A 22,078-nucleotide genomic window follows, 5' to 3' on the forward strand; every position below is an offset into this window, starting at 1 on the left:
CCCTTGAAGTTCCTATGCTTCCAGGTAGTGGGCCTGCAGGGAAGTGAGAACCGGACTGTAGCACTGCAGGAGAGTGGCCTTGATGAGTCCCCAAGGCCCAATTTCTGCCAGTCCAGGTACTCCGGGAGCCACAAATAAGAGCCCCTTTTCTTGCAGTGTGGAAACATGGCACGCGAGGGGCTGCGGACCCTTGTGGTGGCAAAGAGGACCCTGACAGAAGAACAGTACCAGGACTTTGAAGTGAGTTATTCAGTCCTTGTCAGTCAAGCCTTCCCTCCTTAGGAGGACTTTGTTTTCTGACTGAAGTGCAACCTTCCTATGCAGTTACAAACTGTGTTTCTGAAGTGTGGGGCACAGGCTGCCAGAGTGATTGGGGGCCTGAGTGTCCACAGAGGCCAGCAGTTCCATTTATTTCCTCAGCAGAGACTGAGTGTGCCTCACAAGTGCTTCTGGCCTTGGAGCTGTCTGGATTCTGGGATTTCTGTATAGATGGCAGGTTAAGTTATCCAGAGCCCCTAAACCCAAATACTGGAGCTTTTTATATTGTGATGTCATTGCTCAGAATTCTGGGATATCTGCATAATAGATGACAGGTTAAGTTGCCCAGAGCCCCTAAATCCAAATGCTTCATAATCTGAAGCTTTTATAGTGTGATGTCATTGCTCGGGATGTGTCTGACTTAATTATGTCACATTTCCAAATTAGGGAAGTTCAACCAGAGTTAATAAATTTTCATGTAGTAAACAATTACAAATATTTAGAGCACTTATACCTAGCATTTGTACAGCATGTTACCCCTGAGCCCTAGAACCAACTCACTCCACAAAGAGAGCATTTACACACATGTTCACCTGTCCGCTGTACCTTCAAAGCTGATACAGTCATACACATGAAGCACGCACATATCTGTGTCCTATTCCTTCTGTCCTCAGAGCCGATACAGTCAAGCCAAACTGAGCATCCATGACCGGACACTGAAAGTAGCTGCAGTTGTGGAAAGCCTGGAGAGGGAGATGGAGCTGCTGTGCCTCACTGGGGTGGAGGACCAGCTCCAGGCTGATGTGAGGCCCACGCTCGAGATGCTCCGGAATGCAGGGATCAAGGTACAGCCGGCAGCTGTACCAGCTCATCTTTTCCTTGAAATACTGTCCCGTGTGCTCCATGGAGGAGGGGGGTGCAAAAGACAGCTTCCTCCTCATTATCCCAGTTGTCCTGGCTCCAGCAGTCTCCACAGTGCCCTACTCCAGACTTCTCTCTGACTCTGTCTTTCCACACTCAAGACAGCATAGCCTTTCTGAAACAGGGCTCCCACCCTGTCCTCCTCATGACACATGTATTTCCCTAGGAGAGTCTTAGGGCCCGCCAGCTTCTGGCTGGTGCACACCGCCTGCGGTTCACACTTGCCTTGCCAATTATTTCCTCACTGTCAGAACTGAATAGAAACCTCCCTGGAGTAGCCTGTGCATCCCCATAACCAGATTACCCAGGAGGCATCTGGGCCTGGCTGCATTCAGGTGGCCATACCACTAGTTAGGGAGGAGGTTAGGCAGGAGAAGCCCAGCTTTGTGTAGCTTAGAGTTGCACTTTCTGAGTTCTCACATGCTGCTCTAGAGCTGGGGTAGACAGGAACCAGTTGCTGGGTGGGGTCATTTGGAAGCTGTTACTGTTCAGCTAGCTCTGCTTCAGAAGCAGTGTGTGTCCATTGCCACAGAGTTTGGTGGGGGGCTGCAGCGATATGCCACTCTTGCACTTCTGTCCAGCTGTGAGTGCAGTGCTGGAACCCTTCCTGCAGGGACATGCAAGAATGCAGATTCGGGTGCAGAAATGCTTTTCTCCTGCACCTCGTGACACCACACATGAGTTCTTCCCTGGCCGCATGGGACCACTCCATAACTCTCAGGAAACTGCCTTCTCTCTCAGGCCTTCCCTTACCACACAGTACCCAACTTCCCAGATGCTCCTTTGTGCATTCCTGGTGTCTGCAGGAATCCAGCTGCCATTCCTGTCATGAATTGTGAGGGTCAGTGCCTTTCCCAGTGGACTTGGTTTCCAGGGTGGCATTTTCCCTGGACATTGTCCCTCCCTGCTGTGCCCCTGTCCTCTTCTTCACTCATCTCCTATGTCTAAATCTAGCATTTACAGTGTAAGTTTTCATTTGGGGGAAGCTGCTTCTTAGGGTTAGGGTTAGGGTTAGGGTTAGGGTTAGGGCTTAGAAATGGCTGAGTGTTTTAAGTAACCTACAATCTATTTTATAACTGCCTGCTAGATTATCAGTGTTAAGTGTTCCTTGGTATAGGACTTTGGTGTTTGTAGTGATTCTGTGCTACAGTGCATACGATCTGTGTCTATGGGCCTTGCCCTCCTCACTCTTCTCTGTGTCCCACGTGAGTAGACTCTGCTCTGAAGAAGGGAAGTTAGTGTTTGTCAGCCATATCTCATTGTGCCTCCTGAATGACAGAAGTGGCAGTGTACACTGTGGTTGCTCAGTTTGTCATAGTCATATTTCCTAATCATAGGTACAGTAAAGCTAATGAACATTGGCTGATGATTTCACTGGAGTAATCCGTGTGCCATCTAGGCTCGTCTATTTCCTGCACCCACAAGTGCGTCTGTCCATGTGATAAAAACCTAAGCGGCTCTGATGATGATCAAGTTAATAATGCAGGGGCTTCCAGCTGCTCTGCACGGATGCCCTGGTTACCCATCCCATCGAGGTCGGGGCTTTCCAAGCTTTTCCACTCATGATCGCCTTTTCCCTGAGAGACTTTTTTAAATGACCCTGAGCATATACTAAATAGTCTTACAAACCAAATGTTTACTGATTATAAATCATAAAGAAATTTATTTTGAAATAGTTCTTTAAATGAGTTTTCCATTTGTTAAAGATGAGCCAATTTACATACTAATGAGATTAATGTCCTTTTTATTTTAATATAAATAATTAACTCTTGGCTGAATATTTGATACAGCAGTATGTGTAGAGCATCTTCAACTGTTTTCAAAGTAGATCACTATTTTATTTTATAGTTGTGAATGCCATTTTGCATAAGTACAGTGAAGGGCTGGGGCAGAGGTTTGTTTATGGCCATGTCAGAAATTAGGAATTCTGTCCCCCTTCCAAACCAAAATTGGTTGAACTTTTTTTTTTAATGAAACTCACATCAGCAACTCAACAGCAGTTTTTAAAATTAAACACTCTGACACAATACAACCCAGACATTTACATACTGAAGAATGACTTTATTATAACATTAACTGTCTTTATTTTCACAATTAAACCATTGGAACAAAAAGAAAAGTTTGTACAGTAAACTGCTGCAGTTCATAGCATTCAGTAGTCTGAGTCAGAGCCATAGTATTTCAGACTTCTCATGCACGTTGCAGAGCATGGGGTGTGCATATGTTGTGTGCCCAGAACCCAGGCTGCAGTGCTGTCCTATGGGGCATCCAGGCGAGCGCTGCCCAAAGCAGTGTGGGTTCCTTATACATTTGATTTTAAATTACATTTTGGTCATTGCATGCTCAGAAACCTTTTTATTCATTTTTTACAGCCTCACAGGTAGTTAGTTATGTGACTGCATACAAAGTTCTGACCTACAGTTTATGTAGCAGGAGTCCGAGTATATACTTTTAAGAATGTGTTGTCCATGTGTATGCAGCTTTTTTAATGTTAAAGTAGCAGTTTGAACTTTATTCGAGATAAGTACATTTTTTGGTTTGTCTGTGGTCCAATGGCCCATTTGAAGGTCTCCTCCCAGCTGAAGAACTATGCTGACATGAAGGTCTATGTGGTCTTCTGGCTGTGCACTACCTCTCCACATCTTCAGGCTGCTGCATCAGCCTCAGCTATATGTCTGCACACCATTCTGACTTGTTCTCCCGAAACAAATTAGTACTTTTTTATTGTGATGTAAAACACTCAACCATAGTTATCTTTAAGCCACTTCTAGGTGTATCAGCCTTTCTCAGACCCCCAGCCTCCAAATTATGACACAGAGACTCATTATTAGTTATTAATGCTTGGCCTTATCTTACACTTGTCCCACTAGCTCTTATAATTTAATTTAACCTGTTTTTCTTTGTCTATGTTTTGCCTTGAGGCTTTTTACCTTTCTTTAATTCTGTATGTCTTAATTTTTCTGCTTTTTCTGTGTTTGTCTACCTGGCAGCTGCCTGGCTCTCTGGCCCTGGGCATCTCCCTCTCTGTCTCTCAAGCCTAGATTCCTCCTCCTACTTATTCTCTCTACCCACTAGCCTCGCCTGTCTCTCCTCTGCAAGCTATTGGCTGTTCGTTTTTTTATTAGACAAGTCAGGTGCCTTAGGCAGACAAAGTAACCCATCTTTACATCGTTACCCAGCAGCATAAACAAATACCCTGCTACATAAACAAATGTAGCACATCTTTACATAGTTAAAAACGTAATATTCCACAATAGGTACACGGTTGAGTTTCATGAAAGAAACTCACAATTCTTTGCAGCCATTGCTGTTCCAATCTCTATAACTCTCCATCTCCCCAGCCTGGAACTTTCCCCACTCAAGCTCTCAGTCTTCATCTCTGTGAATGTGGCTTCTCTGGACGCCTCATGTGTGTGGGATAGCATAGCATCTGTCCTTCATATCCAGCTTATGTCATTCAGCAAAACGTCAAAGAGCAGTGAAGTGACGAAGTGACCACATTTCATTTCTCCATGGGACTCAGTGTACTCTTGGCTTGCTTCACCTCAGCCCTATTGTGAAAATCCTGTGAGTGTGGTGTACAGACAGACATCTGTGCACAGAGATACTTTAAAGAAATGAAATTATATTATTGAAGTTCACAAGCTTAAATTTTTTCATAGATTTGGATGCTAACAGGTGATAAACTAGAGACGGCTACTTGCATTGCCAAAAGCTCACACTTGGTGTCCAGAACTCAAGACATTCATATTTTCAGGCCAGTAAGTACATTTCTAAATCACTTTGAATTGTTAAATGATTTTTGTTCGTTTGTTTGTTTGTTTTTGTTTTGAGGGGTCTTTGGTTTAGTTTGGTTCCCACACACCCAACCACCACCACCCACCCACCCACCCACCCACTGACTGGGTTTCTCTGTGTAACTCTGGCTGTCCTGGAACTGGATCTGTAGACTAGGGCTGGCCTGGAACTCAGAGATCCACCTGCCTTTGCTTCCCAAGTGCTAGAATTAAAGGTATGTGCTGCCATGCCCAGCTAGATGTTGAGTATTTATCTTACAGTTAAAATGTATATACAGTAATTGCTAAATATCTTTCAAAATCAATGTTGGAGATGTTTTCTTACTCTATAAACACATCTTGAATGCTTAGGAATGCATTTTGATGGTAAACAAGGTGTCAGTTGGAAAGCATTTTTCTCCTATATATTTCATATTGTCACTCCCTACTTGAAGTGGGCTTGCTACAATGATTTTCTACTCAACTTACAGTAGGTGCTGTTTTGCTTTTTAAACATATGCTCCCTACTAGCTGTACCTCCTCTGACACAAGGACCAGATACAAAGCAGAAGTACTTAGCCTGCTGCCATTTCAGATTAAAAGCTCTCCTGTAACTAGTGCAAAGAAAATGAATTTATGTGTTCACTGTACATACTCGTTATGATGAGTTTAATTCAAACAAGAAGTAGACATTCCTTGGGTCATGATTGATGGTGGGCAAGCAGACATCGTGTCTGTGACTGTCAGAATAACGTGCTTGCACCTACAGAAGTGATTATTTCAGTATCATTTGCATGTAAATGTATTTTATTTTGAAACATCAGAATCTCAAATTACGCCCTGCAGACTACTATTTGCAATTAAATTATTAATGCTTCTGATAAAACTTTCGATCAATTTTTGTTGACTTTTCAGAGTTATGGTACCACAAATGAAAAAATTTCACAATAAACCCTACCTACTTAAAGATGAATTGGAGATTAATTTGGAGTATGTGAAACTTGTAATTTATTTCACTCCTATATCATTTTTAATGCCCTATAAAATCTTCTCAGAAAGCATATGCAAAGCCAGTGCATTGATTTCTGGCATTATTTTTATTCTAAAATTTGTATTTCAAAATTATGGCTTGACTTTACCCTTTTTGACTGCTTGCTTCTTTAGACATTAGGCCGTAGTGGGTGGCATGAATTGAAACTCATGGCAGAAATGACAGAAGCAACTTTATGAAGTTATTTTGCATTTTTCCACACATTATGGGCATGTTTAAATAAGTTCCCAGTCTATGTAATTATGTCTCTTACCTGGTGTGTGAGAAAGGGAAACTTAACCTCCTTGAGCCCTGGTATCCTGACTTATAATTCTCTGGGGCTTTTTGTGATGCTATAAGCCAATATGTTCATCACTGCTCACAGTACCCACCTACCCCACCACCAATTTAATAACCCATCTTATAGAAAGTGCTAGAAAGCCCTTGGTCATTACATTTTTATAAGAATACTTTTATAACAGCAGTAGCCCTGTCATGCCTTCATGACCACAAATCAGAAAACAGTCCTTGTTAGAGGTGTAGGTACAGAATTTGTAAGGACCTAATTACAGGGCTTCTGTTCAAAGGTTAAGCAACTTTAGCTTCTAAATACAATTCTAAAGGCGGCTCCTGTGAGTCCCTGAAAATGTCTTACTGCATTTTTAACTCATGATGCTTTTTTTTCCTCCAATGAAGGTAACCAATCGGGGAGAGGCCCATTTGGAGCTGAACGCGTTTAGAAGGAAGCATGACTGTGCGCTGGTCATATCTGGGGACTCTTTGGAGGTAAGGAGTGTGGGTGGGTATGTCTGTCTCCTGTGCTAACCATGTCTGCCTGTGTATCTCCTGTCTCCAGTGGGGACTTTCTGGAGGTAAGACTGAGTGTGGGTATATGTGTGTCCGTCTCCTGTGCTAGCCATGTCCTGCCTGTGTATCTCCTGTCTCCAGTGGGGACTCCCTGGAGGCGAGGCTGAGTATGGGTATGTGTCCTAAGGACATGTGCTGGCCATGTCTAACTGATCCTCTGTCCCTTCCTGTTTTGAAGCTGCTTGAGTTCAGCAGGTCTTGCTCATTGTTAATAGCATCAGCCTCCAGTGGTCATGACAGTTCAGCCCACATTATTTATCCTGCATTTGTCCAAACCAGCATTTCCAGGTGTGTGTTTGTGGGACACATGGCTTCCTGGGTAGCGATAATGGGCCCTCCAGTTAACCTCTGGCATTCATTCTCAGGATACTTGAGTGTAGGGGCCTAAAGAAGGCTGCAGGAAAAACCCAGGTGGGCGAGGCCACTGGGCCAGTTATTTGTACTATATGTGTGGTTTTCACCTTCGTGGACACAGGGTTGAAGTAGCCAGCTCCTCCTCTTCTCCCTACTTCTGGTTCTGCTACCTTAACACAATTAGGACATGGGCCTCATATTGTGGCATCACATAACATTGGTGTATTTCCAAGCACCTGTGTCTGTAGAGCCACACTGCAGTTCTGCTAAGGCTTGGTAATGTCTGTTTGATCTTTGTACAATGAGGGTTTCATTCAGTCCTTACTTTGCAAACAGTCTTTTCTATTATAAAAACAGAAAAAAAATTATTTTTTTACATTCTAGTATGTTCCAAAACATGATGTAAATAGATAACAAAAAGCACAACTCTTCCATGAGATTAAAGGTGATGTAAATGAAAAATCCAAAGCAAAAGAAAAATAAGACACAAACATTAAGACAGTTGTAGTGTGTGAAAGTGAGTGCTGAAAGACTCCCAAGGCAATCCTTGACATGGCTTTAGGCATCTTCCTCCCCTGAACAGAGTAAAATCAAAAGACAGTGGCCATGGGCCCTTCTCAGGCAGACAGGTAGAACAGGTTGACAAGAATCCTGGCTATAGTTGGAAAAGGCAGTTTCCACAGCTTCTGGAAGAGCACACAGCTACCACTCTCCACGACGCTGCCAGTTAGATCTCTGTTCTTTCAGGAGATAAGTGCCCTCCTTTTGTTGGTAGCCTTCTGGCTCACATGACCTAAAGACTGCTCTTCCAGTACCTGTACCTCATGATGGGAAAAATCTTAGAGTTCCTGGATAATGAGTAAGACTCTGTACACTTCAGACAGGGCTGTGAGATTGCGGGTTTCTCAAGCAAGGTAGGGAATTAAGAACTGGAATGTCACTTTGGAAGGGCCTTGAGTATCTGATATCATGGTGAAACAAAGGTCTCCATCAGTTACATGCCTAGGAAGCACTGAAACTAAAATAGGAATATAGCCCAGGGGATGATGTTATAGGAAGATAGCCCAGGGGAAGATAGTATAGGAAGATAGCCCAGGGGAAGATGTTATAGGAATATATCCCAGGGGAAGATGGTATAAGAATATAGCCCAGGGGAAGATGGTATAGGAATATAGCCCAGGGGAAGATGGTATAGGAAGATAGCCCAGGGGAAGATGTTATAGGAAGATAGCCCAGGGGAAGATGGTATAAGAATATAGCCCGGGGGAAGATGGTATAGGAATATAGCCCAGGGGAAGATGGTATAGGAATATAGCCCGGGGGAAGATGGTATAAGAATATAGCCCAGGGGAAGATGGTATAGGAATATAGCCCAGGGGAAGATGGTATAGGAAGATAGCCCAGGGGAAGATGGTATAAGAATATAGCCCAGGGGAAGATGGTATAAGAATATAGCCCAGGGGAAGATGGTATAGGAATAGAGCCCAGGGGAAGATGGTATAGGAAGATAGCCCAGGGGAAGATGTTATAGGAAGATAGCCCAGGGGAAGATGGTATAAGAATATAGCCCGGGGGAAGATGGTATAAGAATATAGCCCGGGGGAAGATGGTATAGGAATATATCCCAGGGGAAGATGCTATAGGGATATAGCCCAGGGGAAGATGATATAAGAATATAGCCCAGGGGAAGATGGTATAGGAATATAGCCCGGGGGAAGATGGTATAGGAATATATCCCAGGGGAAGATGCTATAGGGATATAGCCCAGGGGAAGATGATATAAGAATATAGCCCAGGGGAAGATGGTATAGGAATATAGCCCAGGGGAAGATGGTATAGGAAGATAGCCCGGGGGAAGATGGTATAAGAATATAGCCCGGGGGAAGATGGTATAAGAATATAGCCCAGGGGAAGATGGTATAGGAAGATAGCCCGGGGGAAGATGGTATAGGAAGATAGCCCGGGGGAAGAAGGTATAGGAAGAGAGCCCAGGGGAAAGATGTTTGTTACTGGCCTCAGAAAAACACATACACCTTATAGGTGCATCAGCCTGGCAACTCTTCAGAATGCCCTGTAGCCATTGACCCTTGCCTGTGACTGAGACATTCTCTAGCCACAATGCACTACTTTTAGGAGACCTTGTGCTCTTCCTGCTAGGGGCCTGGCCACCACTGCCCATCTTCGCATCTTGCCCTCCTGCACAACTAAGTTGTCTGTCCTAGGACAGGTTACGCTGTAGTTGGGGGCATAGTCATAGATGAGACTCAAACTGCAAGTGTGCTTACTTGAGGAAGGCCACGGCTTATCCACAATTCTGCTTACCTGCTGCTTGAGCCCAGGATTGTATGGTGACAGTAGAGTCACAGCACTGTCTCCCAGGTCTGCCTGAGGTACTACGAGCATGAACTTGTGGAGCTAGCCTGCCAATGCCCTGCCGTTGTCTGCTGCCGCTGCTCACCCACCCAGAAGGCCCACATCGTGACCCTATTGCGCCAGCATACCAGAAAGCGCACCTGTGCCATCGGTGAGCCCAGCACCTTCAGCCAGGCCATGGGTGGGTGGTGGGATAGTATTCCACCTTCCTGTCAACAGTGAAATGGCACAGACAGCCAACTTTTCAACATTTATATTATGTCTCTAAAATTGACTTCATCTACATTGCAGGGATTTTTAATAGTCCCTAAAAGTAGTGTAGAGAAACAGGAACACAAGCATCTAATGGATGATGTTTTATTTAACCTCTGACTCACGGTGCTTCTTAGGTGATGGTGGAAATGACGTGAGCATGATCCAGGCTGCTGACTGTGGGATCGGGATCGAAGGGAAGGTAGGTTTGTGTGTTTGTCACACCCACACACAGCATACCATCAGTTGACCTGTTCTGCCAAGCCCCATCCTGGGAGAGAGGTCAACAGTCTGTCCTTTTGGTCTTCAGGCCCAGCCATAGATTGTTGGCAAACAGCAGGGAACTAGCATCCTTTAGCACCCTTCTTATGCTGGAGTGTCCTTAGGAGCTCTTTCAGGCCCTCTGTGCTCATGGCCAGGTCCAATGTCACTAATTCCCTGCACGCCTTCCTTGGGTTTCCCCAACACCTCAGTGCCTCTCCCCTGATTCACACACTTCATTGTCTGTGTAAGGAACCCTTTCTCCTGCCAACTAGGCCAGGGTTGGGGTTGATTGCTCCCTGTATAGTCACCCAAATGCAGATATGCAGAGCAAGATCTAGAAAGTTTGCACAACTTGGTTTTGGCTTTTTCTTTGGCTGCTCTGTTCAATTGTCGTCCTTCATGGTATCTTTGGAAAAGCAGAGGTAGATTGTTTTTCAAATGTGAAATAACAAAGGTTTGGAGAATTGTCTTGGAGAGGCCTAGGACCATGTAGTGAGGACCATAGCCCCTCCCTTCTTATTTTCTATGTTGCTAGTAGATTAAAGCTCCTTGCTTCTTACGAGCAGCAGCTGACATCTTTGCATATGGATAGGTTCTAGTACAGGCTCCTCTGCCTCACCCACACTACCTGGTGCAGATGCATGGATGGCATGCTGGTGTCAAGGAGGCACTGCCCCTCATGCTCTTTAATTCAAATGAGCTCTAAAACTCAGCTTTGTGTGCAGTTCTCAGTGTGTGGTGTCTCTCAGAGGTTCTTTGTGGTTCTTTAGGAGGGGAAGCAGGCTTCTCTGGCAGCGGACTTCTCCATCACGCAATTCAGACACATCGGCAGGCTGCTCATGGTGCATGGGCGGAACAGCTACAAGCGGTCTGCAGCACTTGGCCAGTTTGTCATGCACAGGGGCCTCATCATCTCCACCATGCAGGTAGCAAGCCTGTGCCAGAATGTCAAAGCAGGCAATGGCTTCTCTGAGGGCTGTGCCACTGTTGAGGGAGGTGCCCACTGGGTCATTGTATTGTGACCACCAGCATCTGTGTCTTTAACTTAAGGTGTTCTGTCTTTTAAGGCTGTATTTTCTTCAGTCTTCTACTTTGCATCTGTCCCGCTGTACCAGGGATTCCTTATGGTTGGGTAAGTAAAACAGATGCTCTTGGTGCCTCTTAGCTTCATGTATGTGTGAGCTTTTATTTGGAAAAAGACATGTAAAATACTGAGTGATACCCAGGCTGTTTTGAGTAATTCTTGGCACATAAACGTTTAAGATGACTAACTGCTGTAAAATCTTACGTTGAGTGTGAAAAAATTTGAAAAACACCTAGACTCTTGAGGCTTTTAAGACTGTGCTAAGTTTCTCACTAGATTTTGTTTTCGTAGGGAAGCCATAATTTGTGTCAGGAGCCACGGCAGATCTGAGGTTTTATAAAAGGACCCCGTAGCATAATGAGAGGGGCAGAACCAAGGGGCGGGCAGGCACATGCCAACACTGTCATCAACAGGGGTTGAAGCGGGTAGGCCACAGCTGCAGGCCTCCTGAGCCTGCCCTTGTCCCAGTGGGGATATAACTTCACCATGAAGGAAACAGGACCAGCCACTAACCAGGAAGCAAGGGATAGAAAGCACTGGGGTGTCTTCTTAGCTTTGGGAGAGACATGACTAGTCTGTCCCTAGCAGCAATAAAACCCTGCATTTAAAGACAGCCACTCGGAGATTATAGACAAGAGAGTCAGAACCGCAGTGTGCCACCATGGTGTTGCCACCGAATCTGAAAAGGAAGACTCCAAGTCAACGAAAAGCCATTTTTGTCATCCTCAGCCTCGGCTGTTATTCCTAGAAATCCTAGAAGTCTAACTTAGAGTGAGTGACCACAGAATAAAAACTATCCCCTGCCACTTTCTGTCTGTGCCCACCAAGGTTTGCCATTCACCTCAAACCAGGCCTCCATCTTATAACCAGAAGGAACCTGGAAAGTGACAGTTGTAGCCCTGACCTTGGTGTTGCCCTCACTGATGTAGCATGGAGATAGCTGTCCTCCTGACATCCCTGTTTGGCATGTGAGGACACCTGGGAGATTCAGGACCATGCGGGCTCAGACTGAAAAGGATCAGCTTGGATGCCACCCTCCTCTGCAATTTCACCAGCACCTTTCTCCACAGTACTCTACTGCTCTCCTGGTTGGTAGAAGGCGGACAGAGCACGTCCTCTCCCCTGCAAGCTGATAGAAGTACAGACTAAGTACATGGGACAGCTCCCAGAATTCCTAATAACTTTAGCCAGAAACAGGGGTTAAGGTCTTTGTTAAATGTCAGGTCCTGTGAGTCACCCATCCTCTGTCAGTATCTGCCCTCCTCTCTGGCCTTCCTGCCTTCTTGAACCTCAACACAGCATCAAAGCAGAAGGTGTGCCCACGGCTTGGCCTCCACAGCAGCATGTCTTTCCCCACAGCACAGCCACCCTCTGTCAAGACTCTGTGTATCCCGTTGGGCCCACCCAGAGAGTCCATTATATTGGCTTGTGGATAAGTCCTTAGCTTAATTGTGTGGCGTGCCTGCACACTAGTGCTGGCAAGGAGCATGTGTGTCTCTGGGGAGCCAGTATGTTTCTGACCACATTGTGGTACAATGAAGAAAAGGAGGCCTCACATCTCACACTCAGATGTGTTTGCTGCCCCCCCCCCATCACTTGGCTGTGGCCATGGGAATTGTAATCTCCTGAGCCTGTTTGATCCATCAGGAAGTCACTGCGAGGAACTTCAGGTAGTATTGTATGGACAGGCTACGTGTAAGTGTTTGGCAGAGTGCAATAAATCATAGACGTGCAAAAGAAGCTAAACTAAATATGTCTCTGCTATGTGACTAGAACCTATTGTGGTGACATTCCAGCCCAAAGAAGTAACAGATAATCTGCACAAAAATTGGGACAATAATCCCAACACTAATGAGGCTGAGGCAAAACAAGTTGAGTCCAGCTTGGCTATGTAGTGAGTTCCAGTCCAGCCTTGGCTACAAAATAAGACCCTGTGTCAGGAAGGGGACTGTGGATGCTTTATCAGTTTTATTTGCAATAAATCCAAATTAGGAATAACCAAGATGTATTTATACAAATGAGCAAGTGGTTCAATGAGTGGCGCTTATCCACCAAGAGGTACCAGTCAGTTGTAAGGAAGGCACTGTGCATAGTCACAGCCTGGAATGACGCAAAGGCATGGCCATCCCCAAACTTGCCTTCTGCCTATGTCTCCACAGTAGCCTAACATGACAGTGAGAATGGCCTAGGTACAGACCTAAGGGAGACATGGGCATGCTGGTGGGCTTGGTGCTGACTATCATTCGGGGTACTGATGTGAAGAAAGTTAAGATATCTCTGAATTAAATGGGCTGCATGTGAGTCTGCAAGTATCGTTCAAAGTTTAATAAGGAAACTGGACATACGGGACAACACTATGTAATCCTAGCACTCAGGAGGCTGAGGTAGGAAAAGTTCAAGGCCTAACTGAGCTTCCAAGGAAGTTTCAGTTTATTCTTGTATGTGAGAGTCCTGTCCCAAAAAGTGAGAGTTTAGTAAGAAAACTCTCATTTGAAATGGATGCCTCTGTCTGTAAGAGTCTGTGGTTTATACAACAGCCTTGTGTTGGGCTCGGTAACCAGGCTCAGGAGGGATCTAAACTGATGCTGCCTAGGGGGCTGGGTTTGCTTTTATAAGATTGTGTTTTCTGGTTTTGAGATTTTGACCTATCTCTGAGTCTAGAAACATGTCACATTTGTGTCACAGACATTCATCAGGCTAACTCAACTCAGTTCTTCTTGCTTTTCTAGGTATGCAACTATCTATACCATGTTCCCAGTGTTCTCCTTAGTTTTGGACCAAGATGTGAAGCCAGAAATGGCGATTCTCTACCCAGAGCTGTACAAGGACCTCACTAAGGTAAGACTTCAGTGCCAGCCTCATCCAGGAAGAGCACACCAGCACTGGCACAAAGTGTTCCAGCAAAGCAGAGACATCCTCTGTCCTGGATAGCATACAGCCTAGCATGTAGCAAGTGTAAGAAAACATGTTTTGAAGTATTGGTTTTTGTTTTGTTTTGTTTTGTTTTTAATTCTCAATTCTTTGTCATAGACATGTGATGTTACACATAGGATAAGAATTGAATGGGTGTTCTGAACTATCTGTGGGACTTCCATGAATTTAGCAAATGCATCCACACCTCTCTATCTGTGGCTCAGCCTGCCTGACACTGTCACCATGTGAGAAGACCAGCCTCCTTTCCTTGGTCCAGAATGCAGCACGGCCCAGCTGCAGACCCTAGAGTCCGTGACTGGGCATGTCCCAGGTCTCTAGTTGTCTAGTTGTGGGTTTCAGAATCACACCTTGGAAGTGGTTCCCAGCATGCCTCTGTCCTGGAGACTTGTGCTGCCCTGGAAAAACTGAAGCTGCCACTGTGAAGAGGCCTGCTCGGCCAGTACCTGCGCTCTGAAGAATAAGCAGTTCCTAAGGAGGTGTGAAGTTGGCCATGTGCTACATCAGAGCATATTCTTAAAGCTAAAACCAAGAACCCAAGGGTGGAGGGAGAGCTGAGCCCCTTACATACACACTGTTGTAACTCCAGAGTCTTTTGCATGGCTAGCTAGCTTTTCCTAAACCAGCACAGACAACAAAACCACGAACTTCAATTAAATTTAGGTTTTCAGTTAGTTACCTGAAATTATCATCTCCAATTTAAAGCAGTATCAATATGATATAATGAAGGAAGAATTAGATTGGCTATTCAGGGAGTTACTTGCTAGTCCAGATGACTATTAGCAGAATAAGATGCAACCCATCTGACTGCCAACTACCAGACTAGACCGTAATCCAGTTGACTGTCAACTAATGGGATAGACGGTAATCCATCTGACTGCTACCTAATGGGCTAGACCATAATCCAGCTGACTGCTGACTAGTAGACCAGACTAGTTCAGCTGACCATAAGTTCACCAGATAGGTGTTGGATAAAGTCATGTTACTTTAGGGGTTTCATTGTGTTATTATAAGGACCAAATTTATAAAACTTAATGCCTCTCAAAAGAGCTATAATGTGCATGTAATCCTATTTTCAGATTAAACAAACATTCATTATTATAGCATAAAGTAAGGTATAAATATCATCCATCATCCTGATGATACTATGATTATACATGACGATAATATGGTAGCTACCAGAAGAAATTGTCCCAAATTTATACATGTTACAACTAGAAAGAACACTCCGAATCTAAAACCCTAAAATGAGACCACTGTGATAGACCCAGAATAGGGTCAAAGAAACAAAAACTATAGGGAGTTATTGCAAATGATTAGTTTTAGTGGCTCGTGTCTCCATGTAGTCTGCAAATACTTGTTAACAAAAGGAAGATGGAAACCAGCTTTTGATACAAGTTTAGACACCCTACCTGCTACCCCACCCTTCTTCGTCTTTTTTTTTTGGTTTTGGTTTTGATTTTTCTAGACAGGATTTCTCTGGCTTTGTAGGCTGTCCTGGAACTAGCTCTTGTAGATCCGCCTGCCTCTGCCTCCCGAGTACTGGGATTAAAGACATGTGCCACCACCGCCCGGGCTTACCCCACCCTTCTTAAACCTGGGCAGTCTGTAACCCATTAGTTAGGACACTAAGTCATGCTGCTCAGAGTTATGGACTGCCTCACAGGTTTGGAGGGGTTCTCAGCAATAGGAGTGAAATGATTGGCAGGCACAGGCTTCCACAGGCAGTAGAGGAAGCATGGCTTTTACCACTTGTAATGATTTAGGCCTTGTAAGGAGCCACCAGTATCATTTCAGGCACCGAAATTACTCTAGTACAAAACTGTGTATAGGGTCACAAGCTCATTGTCTCTAGCTGTAATTCATCACTAGCTCACACCATATAAACACAAGGAGTTTCTTGTGCAGTCTGAACTGGATTGTTATCTCATCTGTGTTAAGTTTCCATTTTTGTAAAGGCCAACAATTTAGAATGTCTTAACATCCCAAAATGATCCCTAGTAATTGTTTTAACAATTCAGTTCCCCATTTTCTCGAATTTCTCTTTTTTCACAATCCAGAAAGCAGTCATTTTTATCTTTATAGAATTTATTATGTTACAGGTCTATATACTTCAAATCCTTCAGAAACAGTTTTAGCAGGTAGATTAAGTTGACCTATCTTAGCTTAATTGGAAGAGCCATTTTGACGCTTTTCGTTTCTTCTGAACACTTTGGCGAGACATCCACACGGCTGCTCTTTCCATCCTTTAATAATCATTGGACCAGAGATGGGCCACCAAGTGCTCATGTACGAACCAAAGGACATGAGGTATAGTCCCTGCTCCCACTCCCAATGAGCCTCCATTTTACCAGCAGAAGAAACCGTATAATTTGTGATAAATGCCAGGGTAGTAGCAGAGGACACTGCATGAAATAAGCCATAGCTTGTAACAGTTACCCACTGCTAATCTTGTCCAGCCAAAGTCAAAGCTACCAAGGGAGATACTGTATTCTTTGCAACAAATACTCTGTGACTTAGTCACTTATTCTGTTGCTACAAAGAGGCACAATGACCAAGGCAACTAATAAAAGACAACCTTTAATTGGGGACTTGCTTACAGTTCAGAGGGACAGTCGGTGACCAGCATGGCAGTGAGCATAGCAGCAATGAACAGACATGGAGCTGGAACAGTAGCCGACAGCCTACACATGATCCACAAGGAAGAGGCAGAGAGTGAGTCTGGCCCTGGCATGGGCTTTTTAAACCTCAAAGCCCACCCCAGGTGACACATTCATCCCCTCCAATAAGGCCACACCTCCTAATTCTTCACAAAACCCGTCCACCAACTAGTATTTAAGTTGAGTCTTTGGGACGATTCTCTTTCAAACCACCACACACTGTTTTCTATATGTACTTGATACTTGTAAGTTTTAGTCAAAAGTATGAACAGTGCAAGCATTACAGATCCACCTTACTGCTCTAATCAGATTTGCTAATTGTGGACCTATTAGAGAAGCACCGTGTAACAGTTTAGAGCATAACTGGGTTTCACACGAAGAACTAGAAATATTTGTTACAAATACATTATTTTCTAGAAGGAAAGCAAACTGGTATTTTTTGAGAATGCAGGAAATGTTGCCTTTTGGTGTAGTTGGTTGATTTACTCCCTCATTCATTCAACTCTTTAGTAAACAGACAGATACCAGACATCTCTATTGCCCAGGCCTAAACAATACCTAAACTTCTCTTGAATTCACTCAGCCTCCACAGAAACTCCCCAGCCCTGCAAGTTTCTTTGTGTCTGATGGACACACTCTAAGAGAGCTAGTGAGTCTGAGATCAGGGCTACTGAGGTGACTCGACACCAGCTGAGACAGGTCACAGTCTTCCATTATTGGCTCATGGCAGAGCTAGTTTGTTTTCTAACCAGTTGCAAAACTACCCAGTAAGTAATTGTAGATGGCCCTTCAGAAGAAGCCTGCACCTGTCTACCTTTTCTTCTTTTCTGCAGAATATTCTCAAAATGATTCTATCTTTTAACATGTGTATATGTACCCTTGTGTCATTTCTAAAGCAATGTTGAATAAAACCGAAAATTAAAGGGACAGAATTTTACAAAGAAAAAAATTTTAATTTCTTTTTCAGGTACCATAATTATGTTGAAATCTCAAAAAAAAAGATAAAAGTATTTTATGTGATTTCTAAATCTAGTATGTTAGTATTAGTTAGACCCAAAAATATCATTTTTAGTAATATAAACAAGCCAAGCACTTTTATTATAGCTCTGATAAAATATGCAAGACACATGCACAGGAATTATGACATACCTTTGAAAGATTTTTAAAATGTAAAGGGAAGTTTTTGATTTGGGGACTGAACTTTGTTGATTATTAATAAAATGGCTCTAAAATTTAGATGGAATGGCAGGGAAACTGGCTTTGTTGAAACGGCTTGGAAAAAGAGCAGAGTTGGTTAGCTCACTTTCGTATTTCAAGACTTAACAGTAAGGGCAGCAGACAGGACAGATACATAAGAGGAGAGAAGAGAATCCACACTGCCCACTGACCTTGAACTAAGTGGAAGAAGGGGTGGTGTCAACAGATGTCAGGACAGCTGGTTGTACTGACATAGCAACCTATACTCCCTCACTCCATGTGTGCATAGGCATTCAAGTGACCATTGCTGTACATGTAAACTGTAGGCCTCCTGGAAGAAATACAGGAAAAAATAATTCATAACCTTGACTAAGTTTTTAGACATAGATCAAAACTATGATCCATAAAGGACAGAATGAATTGGATTTCATCATAATTTTTAAGTTTTGCTTTATGAATTACATAGTTTGGAAAATGAAACATGAAGCCACACCATGGACCGGGAGAAAATATTTGCAAGTTACACTCTGAAAAAGGACTTTATTCATAATACATAAAGAACTCTCAAAATTGCATTTTTTGGATTAATTATTGCTGAGTGTCCAAGGGTATAGCAAGCTCCTGGCCAGGCTGGAGAGTCTGTAGCAACTGTCCTCTGCTGTTACAGCTCCTGTGGGGATACAGAGTGATTTTCTGAACTGTGTGTGTCAGCCCTGACTCTGGCCTAGATGCAGACTAACCGAGGGCACTCAGCCACCTACCAGATTGCTCAGTCTGCTTTCTGGTCTTCAAAAATATTACCAGTTGGCTAACAAGTCTTTCTGTGACATTGCCATGTGCAGCAAAGAAACCATTTTTGTTCTTCTTGCGTCTATACTATTTTCTTTCATTTTTTAGTTGCCTCTATGATATTTGTACTCTGGCCCCTGCCTCCCCATTTCAACCTTGGGAATAGGACAGAAGCAATCATTTTGTTGTGACTGATATGAGCAAAGTTAGTTGAGATGGGCTGGGAGAATCCTGGGATGAAAGAGGGCGTCCTGTCACTTCTGAGAAAGCAAGACTGTCCCTCTGCTGGCACCCGGAGGAGAGGGCTGCTCATGTGACATCAGTGTGCAAGACTGTCCCTCTGCTGGCACCAGGGGAGAGGTCTGCTCATGTGACATCAGTGTGCAAGACTGTCCCTCTGCTGGCACCCGGGGGAGAGGTCTGCTCATGTGACATCAGTGTGCAAGACTGTCCCTCTGCTGGCACCCGGGGGAGAGGTCTGCTCATGTGACATCAGTGTGCACACCTGTTACCTGCATGTAGCCACAACATGGTTCCAGTCCACTTGCGTGCCATAAGCACATGTCACTGTGAGCTACACGTGCATTCCTCATCCAGTGACACTTTGTGCTTTCATACTAGTGATTTTAGTCATCCTGGGGCTAATTAACCCTTTTGCAAAATTCCTTTTTTATTACATATTTGGTTCAACTACAGTCAGTGTGTAATGTGTAATTGGAGATATGTCAATGGTAACACCCATTGAATGTGCTATCATTCATAGTTTCTATATGTTGTATTGTATAGTTGATTTGACCTGTGGTACATGCCATTATCTGTATTTCATAGAAGAGGAAACTGACACATGCAGATTTAGTCAGGAGCTGAAGATAAAACAGGAGGTGTGTTCTGGGCAAGGCTGACTGTCGATGTCTGTCCAGAGCCTGTGTGCTCCTCGCATGTCTAGCACATGGACAGAGTCCCTATTGGGTGGCCTGGTCTTTGATACTTGAGGGAGTGATTGAGCCTGTCATTCAAAGGAATGGACATCCTGTATCAGGAAGAGCAGTTTAGAAGCAGCTTGAAGTCACAGTGAGTGAGTTGCTTCTGTGGCTCATATATTTGTACCACAGAGTAAGATTCCTTCTCTCGAAGGTCTATTTGTAAGCATCTACATCAAGGAACACGAGGCTTGTGCACATTTCCTCTAATGACTTACTGATGGTTTTTATACCCTTTTTATTATGTAGAGACTTACTAATCTGTGCCCTATATAGAGTCAGCAGTTGTCATACATGCAGATTGGATGTGTGGCCTTAATGCCATGATATGTTTGGAGCCTTAATAAGACACATGGCACAAATGTCCCCATTAACTTTCAACATCTAAATTGATCATTTTCTCCCAGTCTCTGCATTTCAGAAAATCTGGCTATTGAGTAAATCTCTTTACTTATACAGAACATTAAAGTTAAATTTCCTTTTAAATTCCTGAAGTAAAATTAGTCACATGCTTAACTACAGATGGATTTTATGGCCAAAGACCAAACATACTAGTGTCTGACAAGAGAAGTGCTCTTATGAAATAGGTGCTTAAGAAATGTGCTGAAGTTCTCTGCTTTTGAAAATCAGTATTATCTTTAATAAATTGCAGTATAGATGAATTCTTCCTATGCTCATCTGTAGTGAGCTCAGGGCTCAGTCAGCATCTTCACTGATGGACGTTTATAACCAAGGAAAATGCTTAAATGAACGTGTAACTATTGTTCACAGCTAAAGTACAACTTGAATTATAGTCTGCACATGTACCTGCATGCATGTATGTGCACCGCATTGTGCAGGTGCCCACAGAGGCCCAGGTGTGTTCATATCCCCTGGACCTGGAGCTCCAGGTGGTTCTGGCACCACCTTGTGTTGGAAGGGCATTAAGCTCCCTTAACTACCCAGCTGTCTGTCCCTTAACAGTCCACCTGTCCTTGTGTTAAGGCACTAAACCCACATCTCCTACAAGAAACTCTTCTCCCAGGGAGTGGAGCTGGGGGAAAGGGACATATTAAATGCAGAACTTCGGACACTGATTCAAATCATTCACAGGGTGCCAGAGGCATGCAAGTGGGAGCCGAAGGAGAGTGCCAGGCTCCCCCATTCTTGACTGGTGCACGAAAGTGTCTCCATAAGGGAGAGGCTCACCCCATCCTACTCTGGCATATGTTTCCTGATAGACTCCAGCACTGAGAGTAAGGGCACCGAGCCTTGACAGTGCTGCCTTGCACTGAAATATCGTAAGCTGTGAGATTCAGTGGAGGTGACTGGCAGCATCTCTTGTCTCTGGCCCATACTGAAGCCTGTGCTTAATTGGAAAGGTGAAGCAGAGTACACAGGAAATCATCCCATCTGTCTGTGCTAGACTTACTAATGTGGAAGGTTTTCCTGAAAGGGTTACCAAGGCAGAAATTCTTATTCCAGTTGGGACAAGTTATAACTGAAATGCCTTCACCATTTTTATTTGGGGGTCGGGGAGTTCAGAGAAAACTGCGAAGGAAATATTTATTTCCAAAAAGTAACAAGTAGAGAGAAAATATTTTTATTACAGTCTTTATCTTCTAGTTCAGTTAAATGTTTGTCTGTAGATACCAACTTCTGGGTTAGTAGGCATTCAACGACATGGCTGTGGCTTAAGAATTCCACAGATGAGAGGAGAAGGCTTATAAGACCCTAACCATCCACAGGCATTCAGTACACACCCATGACGCACACCCAGGCAGCTTCTTCAGGGGACAGCATCACCTGAGGTATCCTTTGTCATGTTAGGTCACCGTATGGGTGGACATAGGGCCCTTGAGATACTCCCAACCCCCAGCCCCTTGGGATTATATAGTCAAGCATGCTGCCCTGCTCTCCTAACTAACCGTTCCACCCACTGTCCGTCCTAGGGGAGATCCCTTTCCTTCAAGACCTTCCTCATTTGGGTTTTGATCAGTATTTACCAAGGTAAGATGGGCCCTGATTTTACCAGACCAAAGTGTGTGTGTGTGTGTGTGTGTGTGTGTGTGTGTGTGTGTGTGTGTGTGAGAGAGAGAGAGAGAGAGAGAGAGAGAGAGAGAGAGAGAGAGAGAGAGAGAGAGCTCCCAATACTGTTTTCTGTTTTCACCTGCAAGTTAAATTTCAAGTTTAAATTTGTTCAGCAGTTACATATTGGCCTCTATATCTTGTAGATTGGTATCCCAGCATGTGGATGTGTGCATTGATATTCTGGAGAGAGCTTTTGGTTTTGGTTTGATTTTGGAGGATTTTAATTTTGGAGATAGCATCTCTTGTAGCCCAAGATGGGCTAACTCATTTTG

The 22,078-nt window shown here is 44.0% G+C and overlaps 1 protein-coding gene across 8 annotated transcripts in view; it reads left to right on the top strand.

The window, feature by feature from the left end:
* Positions 1–22,078, top strand: part of Atp9b (ATPase phospholipid transporting 9B (putative)) — a 189,670-nt gene that overhangs the window by 162,500 nt on the left and 5,092 nt on the right. For 4 of the 8 annotated variants that reach the window (XM_035440311.1, XM_035440309.1, XM_027403681.2 and 1 more), the window contains 10 exons: positions 157–240; positions 933–1,103; positions 4,842–4,940; positions 6,682–6,771; positions 9,586–9,730; positions 9,969–10,033; positions 10,866–11,021; positions 11,163–11,227; positions 13,909–14,017; positions 21,668–21,725. In XM_035440311.1, coding sequence (XP_035296202.1) covers positions 157–240; positions 933–1,103; positions 4,842–4,940; positions 6,682–6,771; positions 9,586–9,730; positions 9,969–10,033; positions 10,866–11,021; positions 11,163–11,227; positions 13,909–14,017; positions 21,668–21,725 — 1,042 coding nt within the window. Of the gene's footprint in view, positions 1–156; positions 241–932; positions 1,104–4,841; positions 4,941–6,681; positions 6,772–9,585; positions 9,731–9,968; positions 10,034–10,865; positions 11,022–11,162; positions 11,228–13,908; positions 14,018–14,209; positions 14,590–16,712; positions 16,826–21,463; positions 21,527–21,667; positions 21,726–22,078 lie in introns of those variants that run through there. The other 4 variants (XR_004768406.1, XR_003482992.2, XR_003482993.2 and 1 more) reach the window with 4 other exon arrangements.

This window comes from Cricetulus griseus, chromosome 2 (assembly GCF_003668045.3).
Source record: "Cricetulus griseus strain 17A/GY chromosome 2, alternate assembly CriGri-PICRH-1.0, whole genome shotgun sequence".
Lineage (NCBI taxonomy): Eukaryota > Metazoa > Chordata > Mammalia > Rodentia > Cricetidae > Cricetulus > Cricetulus griseus.